Source organism: Struthio camelus, chromosome 24 (genome assembly GCF_040807025.1).
Source record: "Struthio camelus isolate bStrCam1 chromosome 24, bStrCam1.hap1, whole genome shotgun sequence".
In the NCBI taxonomy this organism is placed as follows: domain Eukaryota; kingdom Metazoa; phylum Chordata; class Aves; order Struthioniformes; family Struthionidae; genus Struthio; species Struthio camelus.
In genome coordinates, this window is record NC_090965.1 from 4694068 (window position 1) to 4713477 (window position 19410).

At 44.3% G+C, this 19410-nt stretch overlaps 2 protein-coding genes and 1 long non-coding RNA gene across 3 annotated transcripts; 2 read left to right on the forward strand and 1 right to left on the reverse strand.

The window, feature by feature from the left end:
* Positions 1 to 399: 399 nt before the first annotated feature.
* LOC138062128 (parathyroid hormone 4-like) lies at positions 400 to 6842 on the reverse strand. The gene is made up of 5 exons (XM_068918447.1): positions 6679 to 6842; positions 5243 to 5411; positions 4948 to 5064; positions 3755 to 3864; positions 400 to 2652 (listed from the first exon to the last, which is right to left on the reverse strand). The coding sequence occupies exons 4-5, from the start codon at positions 3841 to 3843 to the stop codon at positions 2250 to 2252; spliced, it is 492 nt and encodes a 163-aa protein (XP_068774548.1). The 5' UTR covers positions 3844 to 3864; positions 4948 to 5064; positions 5243 to 5411; positions 6679 to 6842; the 3' UTR covers positions 400 to 2249.
* A 1172-nt stretch (positions 6843 to 8014) lies between these two features.
* Positions 8015 to 10965, forward strand: LOC138062129 (uncharacterized). The gene is made up of 2 exons (XR_011136214.1): positions 8015 to 8225; positions 8573 to 10965. It is a non-coding gene; the product is annotated as an uncharacterized lncRNA (long non-coding RNA).
* Positions 10966 to 12755: 1790 nt separating this feature from the next.
* Positions 12756 to 18963, forward strand: SRSF3 (serine and arginine rich splicing factor 3). Its single transcript, XM_068918448.1, has 6 exons — positions 12756 to 12970; positions 13823 to 14030; positions 14593 to 14727; positions 16872 to 16910; positions 17753 to 17839; positions 18099 to 18963. The coding sequence occupies exons 2-6, from the start codon at positions 13825 to 13827 to the stop codon at positions 18124 to 18126; spliced, it is 495 nt and encodes a 164-aa protein (XP_068774549.1). The 5' UTR covers positions 12756 to 12970; positions 13823 to 13824; the 3' UTR covers positions 18127 to 18963.
* The last annotated feature ends 447 nt before the right edge of the window (positions 18964 to 19410 follow it).

The following is a 19410-nucleotide window of genomic DNA, read 5'->3' on the forward strand; positions in this document are numbered from 1 at the left end:
GGGCCTCGGCCTTCCCCCTCCCCGCCGCCCTGCGAGCGGCGCATGCCCGGGCTGGCGGGAGCGGGTTTCTCCGGCGCATGCGCAGTGTGCCCCGCGCCTGGGTGGCCCTGGGGGGGGGCTGTTCCCCCCCCCCCCCCACCGCCACCACCCGCTTGGTGCGCTCATGCCTTCCGAAATCCACGCGTTTTGCCTTAAATCAGCCCTTTTTCCCCTCTGGAGCCGGCCGGAGGTGCTTCGAGCAGTCCGTCTGCTGGCACGCCCGGCTCGCCCAGGCCCGGCGAGCCCCATCCTTCCTCTTCCCCCCCTCCGAAAAGGCCACCGCCATCTGTGGCCTCGTGCACCCTGTGGCCCTGCCGCCGAGGGAGGTCGGTTTTGGTCAGGGACAGGCACCGCGAAAACCCCAGGGCGCTGATAGTGACAGTTGAGGCGTTCAGTGCCCCTTCGCTCACCTACTTCAGCTTCCAAGGGCTCAAAGACAGGAAAGGGGCCTTCCGCCCTGTAGACAGAAATACATCTACAGAGGCAAACTCCCCGGTGCACCCAACAGGCCCAATGGGAGAAGGTGTTTTCCCGGAGGTTAGAGCTATTCGTAGTCACGCCTCCTCACTTACACCCCTGGACTCTGAAATCCAGCTCAGCCCAGAGGCTGGTTCGAGGAGAAAGGGCTTCTGTACCCCAGCTCAGCAAACTCATGCTTTGGGCTGTATGACCAATTTTCATCTCAGCCCTCTTCTGCTCCCAGCCTCTGCTTTGTCAGGAACATCTGAAATCACGTTTCACTCATGATTTGAATGGGCTTGGGCATCTAATGGAGATCCCTGTGGAGTGGCACGGACACGTTACAGCGTGGGACCTGGCCTGGGACAACACCAACCGCGTCCCAAGGGTTCCCAGAGTGACTTTTAATTCTTCCCAGAGTGGGCTGAACTAAGGATTTAGAATGTCTAATCTTTTTTCGAGTCTCAACTTCCCGTAAATGACATGGGGCAGCGCCTCTTCCTCAATACACTTCAAATGTGCAAGGAGTGTAATTCCATATTCATTCCAAATGTGTGGAGATGTTAGCAAAAGCAGATCTTCATTTTATTTACATTTCTGCAAAAAACAAGTACAATAGAGAGTGTGAAAGGGTTTTTATTATTATTTCTTTAACAACATCAAGGACTTGTTGGGTATAAATCACAGCACTGAGAAATACTCTCTGCACATGCTATTGAAGTCTAGCAGCAGCAGAGGAATTTCAGGAATGAAAGTGTCATGTACGGTCCCTACATGATGGAAATGCTGATGTATTTGTAACACAAGAAATAGATATTTCATTTCTGAAAGACTGATTTTGCAACTAAACTGGACCTTGCTTTGCAAGACAGAGCTGGCCAGTTTGACGTTAAAGGAGAATAGCAAAACAAAATCTTGTGGCATCTATTTCTCTTTCAGGAAACACAAATGGCCTCATGAAGTTGGTTTTCCACCTAGAAAATGTGGTATGCTTTGGGAGCTCTTCGAGAGAGTTTCATGGGAAAAAGGAAAAGATAGGACGTCTTGACACAAAAGGCTCGAGTATGGAGGCTGGAAGCTGATTCTCATCACTCTTCCATCAGCAGAACAAGATGACTGTCTAGGGCTTAGGCTGGGAGTGGTGGGGATCAGCTGCCAATTTCTACCTCTGTGGCCTGATGAAAGTTTGCCACCGTCCTAAAGGAAAAACCGAGAGATGAGAGACTTCCTAAAACATTCTAGATGCTTAAAAAGCAGGAAAATTATGAACCTTAGGGCCTAAAGCCTAAGTAAAGTTATTACTACTGCAGAAAGTGGCAGAATGGCAGGCAGGATGGAAATAGAAGAAAATCTGTATTAGCAGTCACTGCTTCTTTAGGAGGCAAAACATTAGACTGCAAATGAACCTGTGAATATGCAGATTCATGAACCAAACTTCCTGTTATGCCTGGACTACAAGAGCTGCAAAGAGCTGTCACAACCTTAAGATACCAGTAACAGACAGGGAAGACCCTGTCATGGAAAGAGATATTTCTGGCCTGTGAAAAATCACCCCATCTCACAGTCACACTATTCAGACTGCCTGTTAGGGAGAGAACTTAGGTCCTTATGAGGCTCTCTCTATTCAGCATCTAGGAGTAGTTAACGGAACAAATGAACGTTATTTTTCTTTTGTGTTTCACCCTTGCATTAGAGCTTTTCCTCACAACATCGCACGCCTAAAGCGATGGACAGACTGAGCTGGATTCAGACTAGTGTGAAAAGTTTGCTGGCTGGGCGCTAGGATTTCTCTTGCTGCCCAGCTCTTTGATTTGAAGGAGGTCCAAAAGGTCTTGTGGGTTCCAGTTACCCTTTGGGGTCTTCATATATTGCAGTAAATCTGGCTTCTTTAACAGGATGAAGCCTTGCTCTTTTTCCATCACGTCCAGCAGCTGCTTCATCAGGCTTGAAGTCTCGGCTCTGCTGATGCTGTTGTGGAGATCTGAGGGATCTCGGCTCTTCTGAGAATCCCCCATGGCATTTGAAAGCGAAATATCCCTGCTGCTGGCTGTGTGCACACTACCCAGGGCATTGTGGAGCCAGGTCAGGCGCTTCAGCCCTTGAAATGCCCTCCCTTTGTCATGCATGAGCTGATGCTCCGTCACTGCTCTTTTACTGCAACAGGAAGAAAGAGTTCCGTTAGGAAACAAGTACAGCCAGATCTAAGTTCATATTGCAAACATGGCTGATTTGCATCTATCACTCTTAGCTGCTCCTCAAAGCTGAGGAAGGAGCGTTGGTGGTGCCTGAACATCTTGTGGGGGACAGCCCTGAGGCCGTGTCCATGGCAAAGCTAGTAGTGTGGGAGCCCAGAGCTGGCATGGCCCTTGCAAAGCGCACAGACCCCAGATCAGCGTGTGAGCTCCTCCACACAGGTTAGCTCGGGGCAGCTTGCAAGGCAACCAGGTAGCCAGTTGTTGAAGAGGGGAAGCTGAAACACCATACATGCAGCTATTCCCAAAAGATACCTTGAATCCTCTTAAGACAAAACAAAACAAACAAAACAAACAAAAAAGCCAAATTTGGGCACAGAGTGGCAAAGTGACTTCAGCAGGCTTATAGAGCTCTGCAAATAGAAGTTTGGTCTTTACCCAGATTTGGGCAAATTTGCGGTCTTTTCAGAGCTCCAAATGCTGCAATAAAAATCTTTTTATGAACTTAATGTTCTAGGATTGTTGTGTTTGTTTCTTTCCTTCCAGAGCTGTAAGTCAGGAGTAATTTAACTTAAATCAGTGGTGTCCATGAAATGAAAACAAGCTTTTATTTTCTTAAGACATACCAAAACTTTTGATCCAAATATTGACGGGGGAGGGCAGGCTAATTCCAGAATATTTCTGGATTTGGGGCAGTTTAGAAACAGCTAACTCCAGCTATAGGCTCACACTGCAGATTTGGATCTGAATGGGAGAACCTAAATATGGAATTTCAGTATGTGACATTTCCATGACTTGCGTCGAGCATCTTTGCGTGGTTTGCTACGCTATATTTAAAAGCGTCAACTGAAATGCACTGAAGATGGTATAATTTTTGCACGTAAAATGCAATTGGCCTGATTCTGTACTGCATAAAGGGTGATGTAAAACGTTGTTCTATCAGATGTATGGAATCTTCCTTCAACTATGCCCTGGGGTACATGGCAGCAATGGGGAAGACAGCCCATTAAACCGAAAGCAAGCAGTCTTCTAATAATATTAAGGAAAAGGGTGATATTGCTTACTTTTCAGTGTCTTGAGATGTTGCAAAAGAGGAAAGAAAAAGAAGTGCCAAAAATGTAACCATCTTCAGAGATCTCTGAGGCAGGAACATTTTCTCTCTTCTTCTTTAAATCTGTTCGACAGGACAAGAAGTGGCCAGTATCACCAAAAATCTTTCTCTTTCTTTCACTTGACAAAATGAATTTCAGCCTATAAGCATTAGTAACAGTGGAGCAGTATACTATGGTATATCACCTCAGGACCTGTCAGAGCATCATTACAGCTTGTAGTGTGTATCAGTAAAAGATGAATATATTTCATAGTAAATTGCTACATTTCTTTACTGGGAGTCCTATATCTCCTTTTCCGCTATTGCTTGTTAAGGTATTACTTCCTGCTCTTGTGCATATGCCGGCGCAAGAGATTATTTTATTTGGAACTGATAAGACATCTTCCTGATAAAAACTTAGCAGAAATTTAACCAACCAAAAAAAAAAATCAGGGTTGCTGCTTTAGAAATGTATTACAGACCTCAACAAGAGTTTAAGAGTGGACTCTGCAGTTTAAGTTAAAAGGTGGACCCAGTCCTGGCATTTGGACCTTTAATAATACAAGACTTTTACATCAGCAATACACATGATGTTACTGACATCCTGATCTGCCACAGCACACAAGAATGATATTTTTTTTCCTGAAAAGAAATGGATTTCTGGCTCAGGGAAGTGAAAATTAGAAAATGTAATTATGCAATGATTATTTGCATCCAAGTTATAACTATTCAGTTATTCATCTGTTCCTGGCACTGGTATCCCTGTACCTACTCATCCTTTCAACCCCTCTGTTCCTTTATCACCATGTCTATCATTGAAATTTCTGCCTTTTTTCCATTAATGACTATACCCTGCTTTTAGGATTGACCTAAGCCTTTAGTTACTAGCAAATCCTGGATTAATTGTTATATCAAAACCTAAATGATTTTATAGCAGCAGAGAAATTGTTCTGTAAGAATAATCAAGATGTGTTCCCACATAACAAAGATACTTATTTTTTGAATAAATTATTTTTTGCTGCAGAGGCAGTTTGGGATAATAAGCAACTCCACTCAACATCTTCCCAAATGAATTTTCTGTATCCTAATTTGGATATTAAAATATCGATGACTGGCTGGAAAGGCAAATTATATCATATATTCACAAGTAGCATGTGATTTACTTACTGTCGATCTTCTAGAGATCACGGTGAAGTCCTGAGCGGCACAGATGTGTCTCCTTGCTAGTTTTCTACTGACGTTCCAGTTGCAATGACAGCGGGTGTCTTTCACCTTCTTTTATACCTGCCCAGAAACCACAGAAACAATAGAAATGATCTCTACAGCATTTTGTGACTAAGACCTTTCCTCTCGTGCCAGTGAAATGAGACAGCTCCTTGTTTCCAATGATGATAAATCTTGGATTCTAAAATGCTATGTTCAGCTGGGGCTAAGAAAAAGATCACAAGTTTATGGAAAGTACCTTATTCCTTTGCTGTCTTTCCTGTTCTGTGATAACTTTTAATTTTAACACAGCCATCCTCTCGATGTCAGAAAATGGATATTCAAATCTGTTGTTTTACAGGTGATCAGGGGAAAGGTCTCTCATATGCAAAAAACAGAATTCGCTTCTTTGCTGTCCTCATGGTCTCCTGTATAGGACAATAATGTTGCACAGCAGGAATCTAAATCAACAATATTGTTGATGTCTGTAATGCCAGTTATCATACAATTAGCAAAACAGGGCAGCTACTTGCAGAAAAACTCCTTAGTACAAATTTCATTTAAAGGCATCGTTTTTCAGTAAAATGTATTTGTTTCAAATCTTAGAACCTGGGGAGATAGGGACAAGACTTATCAATTCATTAAGCACTCAAAAGACAATTAATAGCTCAGGCAAAAAGCCAAATTCTGATATGCTTTGAATCAGCACTTGAAACCACATGAGTTAATGCAGTGTGAGGTTTGATACCTACTTTATGATCTTTAACCAGGTGACTTCACTAGAATTTGGATACCTGTGATGTGGATGGTCCATTAGGCTGAACCACTGGTCTATTTAAGAAGACCACTTCCCATTTCTGAAAGTGAATGCACGTGAATGTATTTGTCATCTCTGAGGAAAAAATCCCTGCAAGGATTGAAGGGAAATGACAATTTGCTTACAGCTATCGTAAACTATCGGTTCATTTCACATAGGGGCAGCCATACAAACTCAGACTTGGCTGAACGCAAACACACTGTCTAACAACAAATGGGACAGGCCCTATTAGCAGTCCTCATGCCATCTCATCTGTTCTCGCAGCTTCTATGGACGTCAAATTGCTTTTTATTATATTCCGCATGACAGCTTATTTTGAGCCCGGCTATTTCACAGCAATCAAATAAGTGTTCCGGATTTTGTTACATTGAGTCCCAATTGTTAGAGAGAGTGTCACTCATTAAGGAGGACAAAGTCTATCGCCAATTAAAAATGACCTTTGTTAAATGTTGGTAAAATGGAAGCCTGCTTCTCATCTTAGTTTCCAGGGTAGCCTGCAGTTGCACTGAATTATTTGTCTGTGAAACTAAAGTTTCTTAGTTACATCTTTAAGGACTAATAAGCATTGGTGAAAATCATGTCCAGAACATCTGGTCTAATTCATCTCTGAACTTTTCAAGTCTCCATTATATAATGGGATTTCATTGAATGCAGTCACTAGCATCCCCACTGGAAGAACTGATATTGCATTCATGCGAGTGACTACAGGCAGGTTAGAGACACCGACGTGATCATTAAATGGGCACTTGAAGCATTCTGCAATGGCCAAAGTGCATTGCCGTGGCTACTCTCTTCCATTGGATAGTTCTTTCCAACTAAGGACTCAGAGGTCAAAATCAACCTTGGATATGACTTTCTAACATCTCTGAGAGACATACGTGAGGACACACTCCAATGAAGTAGTGACACGTCTTTGAGAAAAGCATCAGGCCCAAAGACTCGTGGGCTCCAACACCACCATCGGGAAGAAGTGCTTGCAGGGATCAATTTCCATCGTTTGCACTATATCTAAAGAGAATATAAAATATGCTCATTGCACAGCTTACACCACAGCCACATACGTATTAGTTAATAATTCTAACTATATCTATTAGTTATGAAAACGCAGGAGCACTCAGTTCTAGCTTCACCATCCCTCAGCACTGCTATTCCCTGGAAAACGTATAAAGTCACTCAGATTACGTGACTTCTTCATGCACATCTCTAACCTTCCAAGTGGGACAACAAGGGAGCCTGGAGTCAGTTTGACTCTCTAGCTTTGTGTAGAATTAAAATAAGTGGCCTGTGTTTTGCAAAAGGCATAGCTGCAAGTATAGCAGGAGACAGGGACGATGATAACATAGCTAATTGCACAAGGAGAAATCGTACAAACTCCACCGCCAGGTGAGCTAGCCAGCTGGTAGAGATACATCTTTGTGAGAGCCCTTAACAATCTAGAGCAGACTAAGAACCCATTTTGCCTGCAAAGCGATCAAAAAACCCAGCTGACTGGAATTTGGGAACTTCAGGGCCTCCCGCAAAGCCCACTCAAACCATCAAAGGTTTTACCCTTGGCTTCAAAGACCTTCACTCCCAGCCTCCAGCTTAGGGCCTGACTTCACATAAGACAGCGCCCCCGTCACCTTTTTCAGGGTTGGAGCGAGGAGGGCCGAGCAAATCATGGTTTCCCAGTGAGTGATTCTTTTGTTTTGCTTTCCAGTCCTCTCCCCGGGGAGCCAGGTGGGGGAGGAAGGGAATATGGCTTGCTGCAGAGCATGGGAGAAAAAGGAAAGAGAAAGCCTGGAGGCCCAGTTGAGGGGGAAGAAGGAACGGGGGGGAGGGAACAGAGAGCAAAGAATTTGCAGATAGCCTCCTCAGGACAATGCGGGGGGGGGGGTCCTCTTGCCTGGGATTTTAAAACTTAAACAGCAGGCTATGCTGCGTAAAGAACAATCCTCTGTCTGTAGGGAGACGGGCAGAGCTGATGAATCCTTTCCATGTGCCCTTCTCTGTTATTCGTCAGTAAGAGGCGTACGCGCTGCAGAAGATTTGGTGCTCCTCTAATGCAAAAATCTACTTGGTTGCCCCTTTTTTTTTTTTTGCCCTCCGAACTGCTCTTAGCCTGACAGACTAAATTTCATATGAGCCGTTCAGTTCAGTGCGGTGCATAGAAAGCAAGACACCGCCCTGTTGGGAGGAAACTGTTTGACCACACATGGATGGTAAATATAGTTCCCCCGAGCTGCTGGTGAAGCAGCTGCTGATGAATGGCTGCTCTCCCTTCCTGGCCTCCCTGATTGAGAGATCAGAGGAAATGACACCTCGCAGCAGACCCGGAGGCCACCGGGAGATTTTTGCTCCACCACACCCTCATTGCTTAGCACCCCAGGGGCCATCGCCAGCCCCCTGCCCGCCGGAGGAAGGAGATGGCAGCAGCATCACCTTGGTAACCGTTTAAGGGCGATGAAACTCAGCTAGCTGAGCGAGCAGGCTCTGGGCCTCCCCCCAGGTTTGGGGGCTTCTAGCTGTTCTGTATCACTTTCTTTTCTGCATGGGGTGGGGAGGGGGGATAATCTGGTGCAAGCCAGGGAGGCGTGCGTAATCACATTTGGGGTGTGTGGGGGGGTGCAGGCTTCAGGGCTAGTGTCAGGACTGCGGGAGCAGGTTTAAATCCTGGGCCCTAAGCCACGAGCTAGTGCACCTTGCTAGAGAGAACGCCCGTCTGCTAGGGGATTAAAGTTAAGAGTGAAACAGCAGTGAGCCGGGCTCAGTGTTTTAATTCTCTGTTTACAGATTTTCCAGAAGCGCCCAAGTCTCGCAGCTCTGACAGAACACAGCAGTGAGGGTAAGTCTGTTGTCCTGCAACACCTGCCCTGGAGCTCAGCCTTGGAGCTGAAAGGGTTTTCTTCTCCCAAATCAATCCTCAATATGGAATATTTTCTACGTGCAAAACAAATTCTGGCAAAGCTGAGACAAAGCCTCCGCTCCCTTGTGCTGTTTCTGTAAACCCCACTGGGATCTCCCAGCTTGGTCCTGGTTGCCTGAGTTGCAGTATGCCTGGAGAGTCTGCTGGTAACCTTGCCTGATCAAAAACCAAGTAAAAAGGAGGGCTATCTCCCAGTGCTATGAGGCCCGCTTTCCCTGAAAAGCTTCTCTTTGGGATCTACCCCTACCTGCCCCTGCGAGAGGGGAATGCTGCCATCTGGCGCCCACATCTTGGTTTTGGCTGGACCAGGTGAGGAGGTGGGTAGGTAGGAGCTGGCCCCAGGTGAGTTTAAGGCTCCTGTGTTGCTCAGGGACAGCCCTAAGTCCTGCCTGGGGAGCAGGGGAACCATGAGGTTACCTGAGGACTATCTATCTTGTCCCCGGATCCATAGGAAGCAGCAAAAAGCTTTATGCTAGAGAGGGTGTCTAGCCACTAATGCCTGTAGGCCCATGAGGGTGTTTCTTAAAGGATCAAATTGGTCTGGATTCGTTTTCTTTCGAGGGCCAGCAAATGGTGTACTGGCTATGAGGGAGCGTGGTGTGTCAGTTTGTCACAAAGCAGACGTCACGGGGCTCCCAACAGCAGCAGGATTCGGGGATTATAATGAATGTCCTGCCCTTAGATATAAAAGAGGCAGAAAAAGGGGGTGAGACTCTGAACAATGACAAAAGGCTAGCTCACGACCGGAGAGGTTGGAATGAAGGTTAAGGAACCAATTGATTGAGTCTCCAATTGATAGAGACATGTCAGTCAAGTAAATGGATCTTACTAATCCCCGATGGCTGAGTCTTGGGGGCACGCTGTGTCCCTGCACTGGATCCTGAGTATATCTTGGTTTAGCTCTATGACGTATAAATGAAACTGTGGTATGTTATTTCACTCTCGTGTCAAGTGTACATACCAGCCTTTGTTTGAGGTCTAAGATGCAGCTGAAACCCTTCACAGGACTATCACTGAAGTTTAAACTTTGCTAAACTGAGGGAACAAGTCACAGGGACCTGCAGACTTGCTGTTTGTACCCTGTAAAGAGGAGAGCAGCTGTGGCAGGAATAAGCATATGCAAGCTAGTTTTAGTATATCTAACAATCAGACAGAGGTAAGTCGCTGCTTCTTTAGAAAATAGCCTTCATCAAGATTAGTGTATTAACAGGAGGATGTGAAAATAAATGGGCTGAATCCACAAGAACTTCACAACAAGCTAGTCCAGGTAGGACTACATGGGCAGTCAGTTTTCTGACTGAAGTAAAGGCCTATCCCCTCAGACCAGTTCTTTGTTGTGTATGTGTAATAACATCTCATAGCAAAAGACCTTTCTGTAGATATAATCATGCCAGCAAAGAAGTATTTTTGTTAATGCTGTCTAGTTTTGCTGGAGGAGCATCTCTAAGAGATGCGGTTGCTGACAGAGATATTCTGCAGTGAGTCTTGTCTGTCAAAAGTAAGTATCCCTTACTTTTGGCTCACATTGAAACTTCTTCAAAACGATAACAGCTAGAACATGCTCATTTTCTCATGTGAGATTTAAATCTCAGAGAAGCAGCTTGAATATATTATGCAGCATATATACATAATATATATGTATATTATATAATAGATATAATATTATATGCAATATGTATTATTTGTATATATTATGAATATGATAGCAGCTTGAATATATTGCCTTACTTCATGTCGGTCTGTCTTGAGTTCTTGTCTGGCCGTGTTTTAATATAGATGACTGTTCAACAGTAATCGTGCAAGCTTTAGGTGCCCTCTTTCCAATCTAGTCTTGGCCCACGTCTGCAAAATAGACCTGGTCATGCTTGTAAAGTCAACAGTCTCTCCTTCCTTTTATGGAGGATCTGGTGAATGCAAATGTTATGTACATCTCGCATATATTGGACATGAATGGTATTTTGTTATTGAGAAAGCAAGAGGGAATGACAGTGCAACAGGATTTTTCAAGCATACACTACCTTATAAACTTGGAATAAGGAAGAATGTAATGTAACACAATGCAGCTTTCATATATATATATACATGCAAATATATAGCGACACTCAAAGCTATATAGGATATCAGGATATCATCTTTTGGGAGACAAACAGAATTTTGACTTTGCTCATCAGGGTCTGAACTACTAAAGTGCAGTGTGGCTGTGTTGGGGTATCCCAAAACTGACTGTGGAAAGAGGTGGTGGTTTTTTTTTTTTTTTGGCCACAATACAATCAGCTCACTTCTGACCTGTCTTTTGTCATGGTCATGTGTCACATTTGGTCTCTGTATAATGCCAAAAGCAAACTGAAAATGGGAAAGTTAATGTTTGGATGACACGCTTCTTATGGTATGTGATTTATAAAGCATGGTGATGGACTTAAGCCCATGTAAGAAGTGCTTTGACTAGAGCAGGTAGTTCTTCCTAAATGAGTGCGGAATGCCTTGCTCCCTTTGCAGGTGGTGCGCCTGCTTTTGAATAAACCCTTTGTTGCAGCGTGTGTCACCTGTAATTATTCTTATATGTCACGTGTGACTTTGGTGTGAAGCTAAAGGTCTGACACAGATTACGAGTTTACCAGATGAATGTTTTTAAAAATTGGTGAGTATATCAAAATTTAAATGATATTTCAAATGTAGGTTATGTGATATGAAGAAGGGTCTAGTAAACATTGCAAAAACCTGTCAGGAAGGGAGGCAAACATGGGAAATCACCATCTCAAAGAAGTCTTTGAAGTCAAATGGTTAATTGCAATTATTTCCTTTGTTTTTGTGGTCTCAGGAAATTAACTATCAGCTAATCTACAGTAAATTACGTTTCCTTAAGTTAAAGCTGATAACTGTCAGATAACTGTACACACGTTAAAGCTATTTTAGAGCATTGATTACGTCAAAATTCTTGTTGGTTTTCTGCCACTTGGCCCACTTTCATTCTTACAAGCCTTTTACTTGTAAGAGGCTCTTAGAACTAATGAAGGAGGCTGTAAAAGGATTTTTGGAAAATTCAAATGAATTATGTTAGCTGGTTGTCCTTAATCCAAATATTTTGACATGCTGGTAGAACTGCAGTAGATTGAGGATGTCTCTTCCTCTGCGGAATTCCTGGTCAGAAGACAAAACGCATACACATTAATTTGCGCCCAAAATACCTTACCCCATTTAATACTCCCAGTATTACTGTCCACACATGTATCAGATAAACTTGTCTTGCTCAGTCCAAGTCAAAAAGGTAAACTAAAGCCTAGACTGGTACATTAAACACAACCTAGAGATAGGGCTGCAAAATGGCATCTTAGTAAATTGCTGCAGAAACTCTCCTTGATGCGTTTCTTATGTTGCTTGAGATAACACAGAATAAGAAGTTTGTTCTGGAGAAAATCACTGTGTGTTTTTTTTTTTTTAACTACTCTCTGGACAGTCAGTTATGGACTGTTGCCAGAGTAATAATAAAGCACATCACCACCACGGAAAGCTGTCCTCTGACTATGTTCTCTGTAACTAAAATTCCTCGGTTTAAATCCCAGCTCTTCCGACTTGCTCTCAAGCGTCGAATAAGCCCTTTCTCTCCTTTGTGCCTCAGTAGGCACCAGCCAAAGCATAATAAAACCTACAAAAACCTCTGGGGTAACAGTGGTTTTGCCACGTAATTACTTCAAGGCCCGGCCCTTGGGGATAAGTAGCTATTTGCAACTCTAAGCTATCATATATGTAAAACCTTAACGATTCGGGCAAGAACCTGGAGAACACCACCTGAACGAGAAAAAGAAAGAAAAACTCCTTTTTCCTTTAAGCAAACAAGACAGCCTCCCTGGGGCGTTTCCCCTTTCCTTATTTCTGGGGCCTGAGGTCTTCCTCCGGTAAGCAGCTGCCAAAGGGGGGACTCGGGGCGAGAGGAGGACCTCAGCCCGCGGGAGGCGATCACTAACGGCCGCCGGCCACAGCCCCGTGACGAAACCCGCCCTGCCGCCATTTTGGGCCGCGCGGCGGGAATAGGCGTGTTCGGCGGGGGGGCGGGACGAAGCGGAATGTCAGTCAGCGGAGCGGCGCCCTCTGATTTGCCGTCGGCCGCCGTCTTGCGAGAGCGCGCTGCCCGTATATAAAGGCGGGCGGGGTAGGCGCCCGCCGCCATTTTGTCCAGTGAGGAAAAGCGGAGCGGGAGTCTCGTTGGGGGTCGAGTCGGCTACGAAATTAGCGCGGGCTCCCTTCGCGCGCCCTCCCTCTTAGCATCGGTGAGGACCTTCACCTCGGAGGGCGGGGGGGGAGGGGGGAAACGGCAGCGGCGGTCCCGGTCCCCGGAAGGGCGGATGGAAGTGGCGGGGCCCGGCAGCGGCGAACAAAGAGCCGCCGCCATTTTGTAAAGCCGGGCCCCGGGCGGCGGCTGCCGCTGCGCCACGGCGAGCCGGGCAGGGAAGAGGCGGGTAGGCCACGGATTGTCTTGAGGGGCCCGCTCGTCGCACTCTCTCCGCGACGGTGGCCAGTGGGGCGAGGTGCGGCCGGGCGGGGGGAGCCGCGAAGGTGCCGTGGCGCCTTGCCGCCCGCTCCGAGGTGGCGGTGGTTCGCCACGCCGTGCCGAGGAGACTCCAGGCACTTCCCGAGCGCTCCCGGCACGGTCCCTGCCGAGGATGGCGCCGCGCTTCGCCCCGGCATAGGCAGCTTCCCCCGAGGGCCGCTCCGAGAACAATGGAGCCCTTCACCCGCGCAGCGCTCCCCCTGCAGGCCCGCCCCCGCTGTAACCCCGGGGGCTGGGGCGGGGGACGCAGAGGAACACTCTTGTTCAAAGTTGGAAGCAATACAAATCGATCTCCCTGAGACAGTCTCACACAGAAATAACAAATTAATATTAGTTTAACAGTGAAGGCAAGGCAGCAACTTTTTTTGCCCGCTCTCCCCCAAGGTGCTCCCCTACCACCAGCCACATGCAAACAATGATATATCTAGGGTAGCCTGTCTTTATATATCAGATCACGGTGCTCTTGCAGTTTCTTGGACAAAAAAATCAACTGAATTATTTTCTGACCAAGTGAATAAACCGTTGTTGTCTGTTAAATATACATGAGCTTTTTTGTTTCTTTTTGACCTAGCAATGCATCGTGACTCTTGTCCGCTGGACTGCAAGGTTTATGTGGGTAACCTTGGAAACAATGGCAATAAAACGGAGTTAGAGCGAGCTTTTGGCTACTATGGACCACTGCGCAGTGTGTGGGTGGCAAGAAATCCTCCTGGTTTTGCCTTTGTGGAGTTTGAAGATCCACGGGACGCAGCTGATGCCGTAAGAGAACTAGATGGAAGGTAAAATGTGCTTCTTATGTGTGTGTGGCTTGCTTAATAGAAATAACAGAAACTGTAGCTAGTGATAGAGTTTAAAGCTGGGCAGCTTCAAAGCCAAGTGCTTAATGCGCTTGTTACACAAAATAACTTGTGCAGTGATTTAAGAGCAGTTGTATTTTATAGTGCCGATTTTAAGTAACATTGGGAGAGTTAATTTTACATTTTAGAGTTAAACTCTTAAGTTGGGTATGGCTTGAGCTTCTTATCTACATCAGTTAAGTTCAAGATGGTGTTACTATAAAGAGGTAAAACTGGTAAGTGGAGCTTCTCCAGGTTCCTTCACTTCCTGCTTTAGTAGTTTGGCTTGAGCTTTCAGAAGCGGCCAGACCTTTTATTGGTCGTGTTTTCTGTTTTTTTTAGACTCTGAATAATGTGTGTTTGGCTAAAATGTTGATGGAGTTCCCCCTCCTCCCCCCGGCCCCCCCGGTTATTCATTCCTCTTTCCTCTCCAATTCTGTGAGCTTCCCTTTTTGCAAACAAGGTCGTTGCTAGAAGTGCTAGCTAATGGCAGTTTCTTTTTCAGAACCCTCTGTGGGTGTCGTGTCAGAGTGGAGCTCTCCAATGGTGAAAAACGGAGTCGGAACCGTGGTCCACCTCCGTCCTGGGGCCGGCGCCCTCGAGATGACTATCGCAGAAGAAGTCCTCCTCCTCGCCGCAGGTACCCTAGGTCAAAGTACCCTCATAGAGCTGTTGGCACTGTTACCACTTAGCATTGTAGAAGCAGGCTTTTTAAAGCATGTTGATGGATAACGTTCATCTATCTGATCACAGTTTGGAGATGCCAAACGCTAAAAAATCAAAATCGAGGTGAACATAAGTTGTGTTGAATGTTGGCTTTTGTCCTTAGGTGACTGTGCAAGTTGGTAGTCAGCGCCCTCTATCCTGGATTTATCCTCTTTCCTCCTAAAATCTGCTCATCTTCTAGTCACACTTTCCCTTTCTTCCCCATACTTCAACTTAGGCTGTTCCTTTCCTTTATTCCATAATGGCAAAACATTACATACAGCAACTTGGCTTTTTCATGCAGATGTATTTCTCCACTTTGTTTGCACAATTGAAAGACTCCAAGGAGGCAGCTGTGTAATAATAAGTCAAGTAGCAGTTGCTCTGACCATCTGAAAGCCGTAACACTTTAGCATCAATTTTAAATTAAATCATCACGTGACAGTCCTGTCACTTGTGATTTGCAAACCCAGATCTAAAATCTAGCAGGATTTTTGGTAACTGGCGCGTTCTTGGACCCAGACTAGGTTGTCTGGCTGTTAACTGCAACGTGGTTTTTACAGGACTGAGTTTACCTGTTGCAGGTGAGTGAAGTCCTCACAAGTCAGGGTCTCAAGCTTACCCTTTTGCTGTTGAAAAATAACACATTAGGAGTATTTGTTAGCTAATAGATGGTTGTACTGATGGCTTGTTTTTCATTTTTTTTATGCTTTTTGGTCCATCTATTAATAAAAATGAACCCGTTACAGAGTCACCATCATGTCTCTTCTCACCACCCTCTGAGTCTGCATTAGCCAGTCAACTAGCCCTTTCAGCGTCATGTGACCAGCGCGCCCCATTCAGCTTGGCTGGTGTCGTTTCACATGACCCAGGCATGGCCAGTCGTCAGGTTGCACCGCCCTTTGGTTCCCGAGCATGCTGTTTTCTCTCAGCCTTCTCTCCAACCTTAACCAAATCGGCAGCAGCCACCTCGACCGCCCACACATTCCCGGCCAATCAGCTCAGCTGTTTATTTACCAAATGTCTTCACAACAACTACAGCAGCAGCCTTCGGCTAACAAAAAAGCAGGAAAAATCCACAACACCCCCTTCGCCAACCAACTAAATACAACGCAACATCTGGCAAAACCTTTTCAGCAAATTCTTCTTGGCAGTCAGTCCGGCAGCCTCACCTCACCATTTCTAGCTTGTTGAAACCAAAAACTAGTAAGTTTTTCCTGCTTATACAGTTTACTGCTGGTTAAAAATAAGGAGTAAGCGGCTTATAAGTAATTACTTTTCTCAATCAAAGGCTGGCTGTGCATAATTGAGTGGTAACGTACATATGTTGCTTGAGGAAACTTTTAAGGGTGATATGGAAACTCTTACACTGTAAATAAAGTAAAAACCAGTATATTTGCATGTGAGACGCCAAACTTAATTTTTAATAAAGCTCTAACAAACTTAGCTTTTCCTTACCAAAAAAAAAAAAAATCCTATCACCTTTAAATGGTTTTACTAACAGTTTTCAAAACTTAAAACAATTACTTTTTGGGATGAACTGGGCCGAGCTAAGGTTGTTTTTTTCTTTTTTTTTAAAGAAAGTCTAAACACACTTTTTTGGCATTAAGAATGACAATCACAAATATGCAGTTCTAATGTAGCACTTAATGGCATTTTCAATATTTACACTGAGCGCATTTTCACTTTTTTCCACTTGGTATCTCTTATGTCTTGTCATGGACCTTTTTGGCTTGCATGGGTTCCAAAACATTTGGTCTGTGCTATTTTTTGGAACCACTTGTGGGACTTTGGTGTGGTGTTCTGGGTAGTGTATTTAGTTGAAATTGAGGTGTTGCATTGGACAACTCTGCTATGAAGCATTCTTAGTTAAAGTGATTCATGGTTGGAAACGTGCTGTTCACACTGAGCTTTGTTTTACTGCCTAATCTTTCCATGCGTTTTACTGGATGATGGATGCCAGTTATTCTTGGCACGTTCCCTGGGCCCAACAGTGAGTTTGACAAGTTGGGAAATGCCTCACCCCATTAATGCTGAAAGAATTGATAAAAAGCCTCACTTTTTTTTTTCTGGTTCTAGATCACCGCGAAGGAGAAGCTTTTCTCGTAGCCGCAGCAGGTATGCAACAGTTAGTTAAAACATGGGCCAAGTTGTCCAGCATGTTTAAAAATTAAAAAAGTATATATATTCTTAAGTTGTGTGTGTGTATTAGATAGATTCAGGATAAGCATTACAACTCAGTAAAGAGAAAAATGGGTTTGCTTCTGTCGCGTTGCTTGGCTGGAATTAAGATGTTCACGCAGCTATTTGAGATTAAAAGGTTATCAGCTAAGGTATATTAATGGAAATAATTAGCTTTTATGTTCTGCAGCTGTCCAGAGTCCCTGACAGTTCTTTCATGAAGCATCCAGGTTAATATGCTACTTTTCTTCAGGTGCCGTGAGCCTTAAGTACAGATCATAGGAAACAGACTGGCTAGTAAGCGTGTTCTCTTGTCGCGTACTGTGAAGTGGTAGGTGGCAATTATGCCGGGGTACTGCAGTTCTTTGTTAGGATTTTTGAAGCTTTCAGAGTTTATATGCGTATGGCTTGGGATGCTGCGTTCCTGTAAGGGATTCTTGAAGCATATGCGAACATGCTGCATCAGCTGAGATAAGGAAACCAAAGGGTAAGAGGCTATAGCTGAGGCAGTAAGTGCCATTTGCAGTCTCAACTCTGAACAGATAGCGGTGCAAAGGACTAGGTAGGTGTTTACAACACAACTTAAGCAGTGTTGTATGGCTCAAGCTGATGATTCTTACCTGAAGGAGAGGTTAATGCTGTAATCTGTAACAGTTTTTCCCCGACAGAGTAGTTAAAACCTTAATTCCCTGAAAAGGAGCCTTTTCGGATCGTTTTGTAAAGTAACCTCTTTCTCTTGCTTTGATGCTGTAGTGATCTTTCGTTGTCATCTTCAATAGGTCCCTCTCCAGAGACAGAAGAAGAGAGAGGTCACTCTCACGGGAGAGGAATCACAAGCCTTCTCGTTCCTTTTCCAGGTCTCGCAGGTAGGACTAGTTATGTGGTAATGAAGTGTTTTGAGTAAATCTCTAAAAATGATGGCATTCCCACTTCTTGCTGATACTGAAATAGGCTGCTGTGGAGAATCATCTTTAGTGTCTTAGAATGTTGAGGAATTAGATAACTGGTTTTAGCAATGAGCAATATTTTAAAACACTTGAGTCACGTGTTGCGTTGAGCTGGGATGCTTCAAGCGGAGCATGCAACTCTGTCCACTCTGAAACTAACATGTGTTTTCTTATTTAGTCGCTCCAGGTCAAATGAGAGGAAATAGGACTTTCAGAAGGAGCTGTGTACAGGAAGTCATGAGATCTGAAGACAGGAGGAGTATGTACAGAACATTGTTTTGTTTTGAAACTTCATAAAGCTTGGTGCATTTTTAAAATGTTTTAGCTGTTGAACTTGCTTTGTTCCTTGTATCTTGTAACAGGTGGCAAATGTAAAGATGTGAATCTGTATATGGTTCTAAGCAGATCATATGATTTGTGATATTAATTACTTTTCAATGTACCCTTATACATGGTTTTTGTTTGTGTTGAATGGTAATCAGTTTGTCTTGCATAGATAGAAGAATGTTTCTGGTCTTATCATAAAGGAGTATGTATGGCTGGGATTCAGCTTTTGGAAGGAAGCTTGCAATGAAGATATCAGTTAATTGCAAGAATATGGCCATAAACGGTATTCAGTCTATGCAGAACAAGAAATAGATGCTTTCATAGTACAGCTCTCAGAAAAAAGAGTCAGGAACGTCAAGCCAATGGTGAGTAAAGGGAATGACTGAGGTGCGGTGTTATCCGGAGCTCTAGTTCTGACTTCCCATTACCTGGAACATTATGTGAAATGTAAATTTTTAGCCTTGGAGTCAGTTAATTTTGTACTTAATGTGGCTAGAGTACTACTTAAATAGATGATTGTTTGATTGACCATCTATTCCAGAACCTCTGAATAGACCAAATATGCAACAGAACTGACAACTGGAGTGGATGAGTTGAATGTGTAATGGTACATTGTAAAAGTTATGAATTAAACACTTCTTTACTGTACAAGAAATTTCATGTCACTTGTAAAATGTCTTTTGTGAGATCCTTGGGATTAAAGTTTTGGTTACAAATTGTTGTTTAGTATTTAACTTGAATACCCAGCATACACTGCAGAACGTTGACTTGGATCTTGTGGTCCCACTTGGTTCAAATTAAATGCCCTCTGCAAGAGGGAGCAAAATTACACTCATCACATCTCATTGTAACACATCTGCAACAGTAAGCTGTCAAAGTACTGTGTTTCAGGTGTAAGATGCCAGTCACTGCCTGCATTTAACTTGCAACTATCTGCAACTTTGCTCCATACCGTTTCACCCTTTAGTGAGGGGCAGGGCCTCTCATTTTGTCCCTAGCATTTGCTGTCAGCATTATATAGCATAGATTAGTTTAGAAAGTGCTAGCTTAAGCTCTTGCCTAATGGTGGTGAGCTCCGGTAATGCTTCCCCAGGAAAATTATCTGGAGATTCACAGGCTCACTGTATTTTTGCATCCACGTATGGGTGGGTAACATTTAAGGT

Excerpts from the sequence above, each read along its gene's own strand:
- SRSF3 (XM_068918448.1), top strand. The coding sequence starts at position 13,825 with ATGCATCGTGACTCTTGTCCGCTGGACTGCAAGGTTTATGTGGGTAAC. Across the intron at positions 16,911-17,752 it reads TTTTCTCGTAGCCGCAGCAG|GTCCCTCTCCAGAGACAGAA; the intron begins GTATGCAACAGT and ends CATCTTCAATAG. Across the intron at positions 17,840-18,098 it reads TCCTTTTCCAGGTCTCGCAG|TCGCTCCAGGTCAAATGAGA; the intron begins GTAGGACTAGTT and ends TTTCTTATTTAG.
- LOC138062128 (XM_068918447.1), bottom strand. The coding sequence starts at position 3,843 with ATGTTCCTGCCTCAGAGATCTCTGAAGATGGTTACATTTTTGGCACTT. Across the intron at positions 2,653-3,754 it reads ACATCTCAAGACACTGAAAA|TAAAAGAGCAGTGACGGAGC; the intron begins GTAAGCAATATC and ends TTCCTGTTGCAG.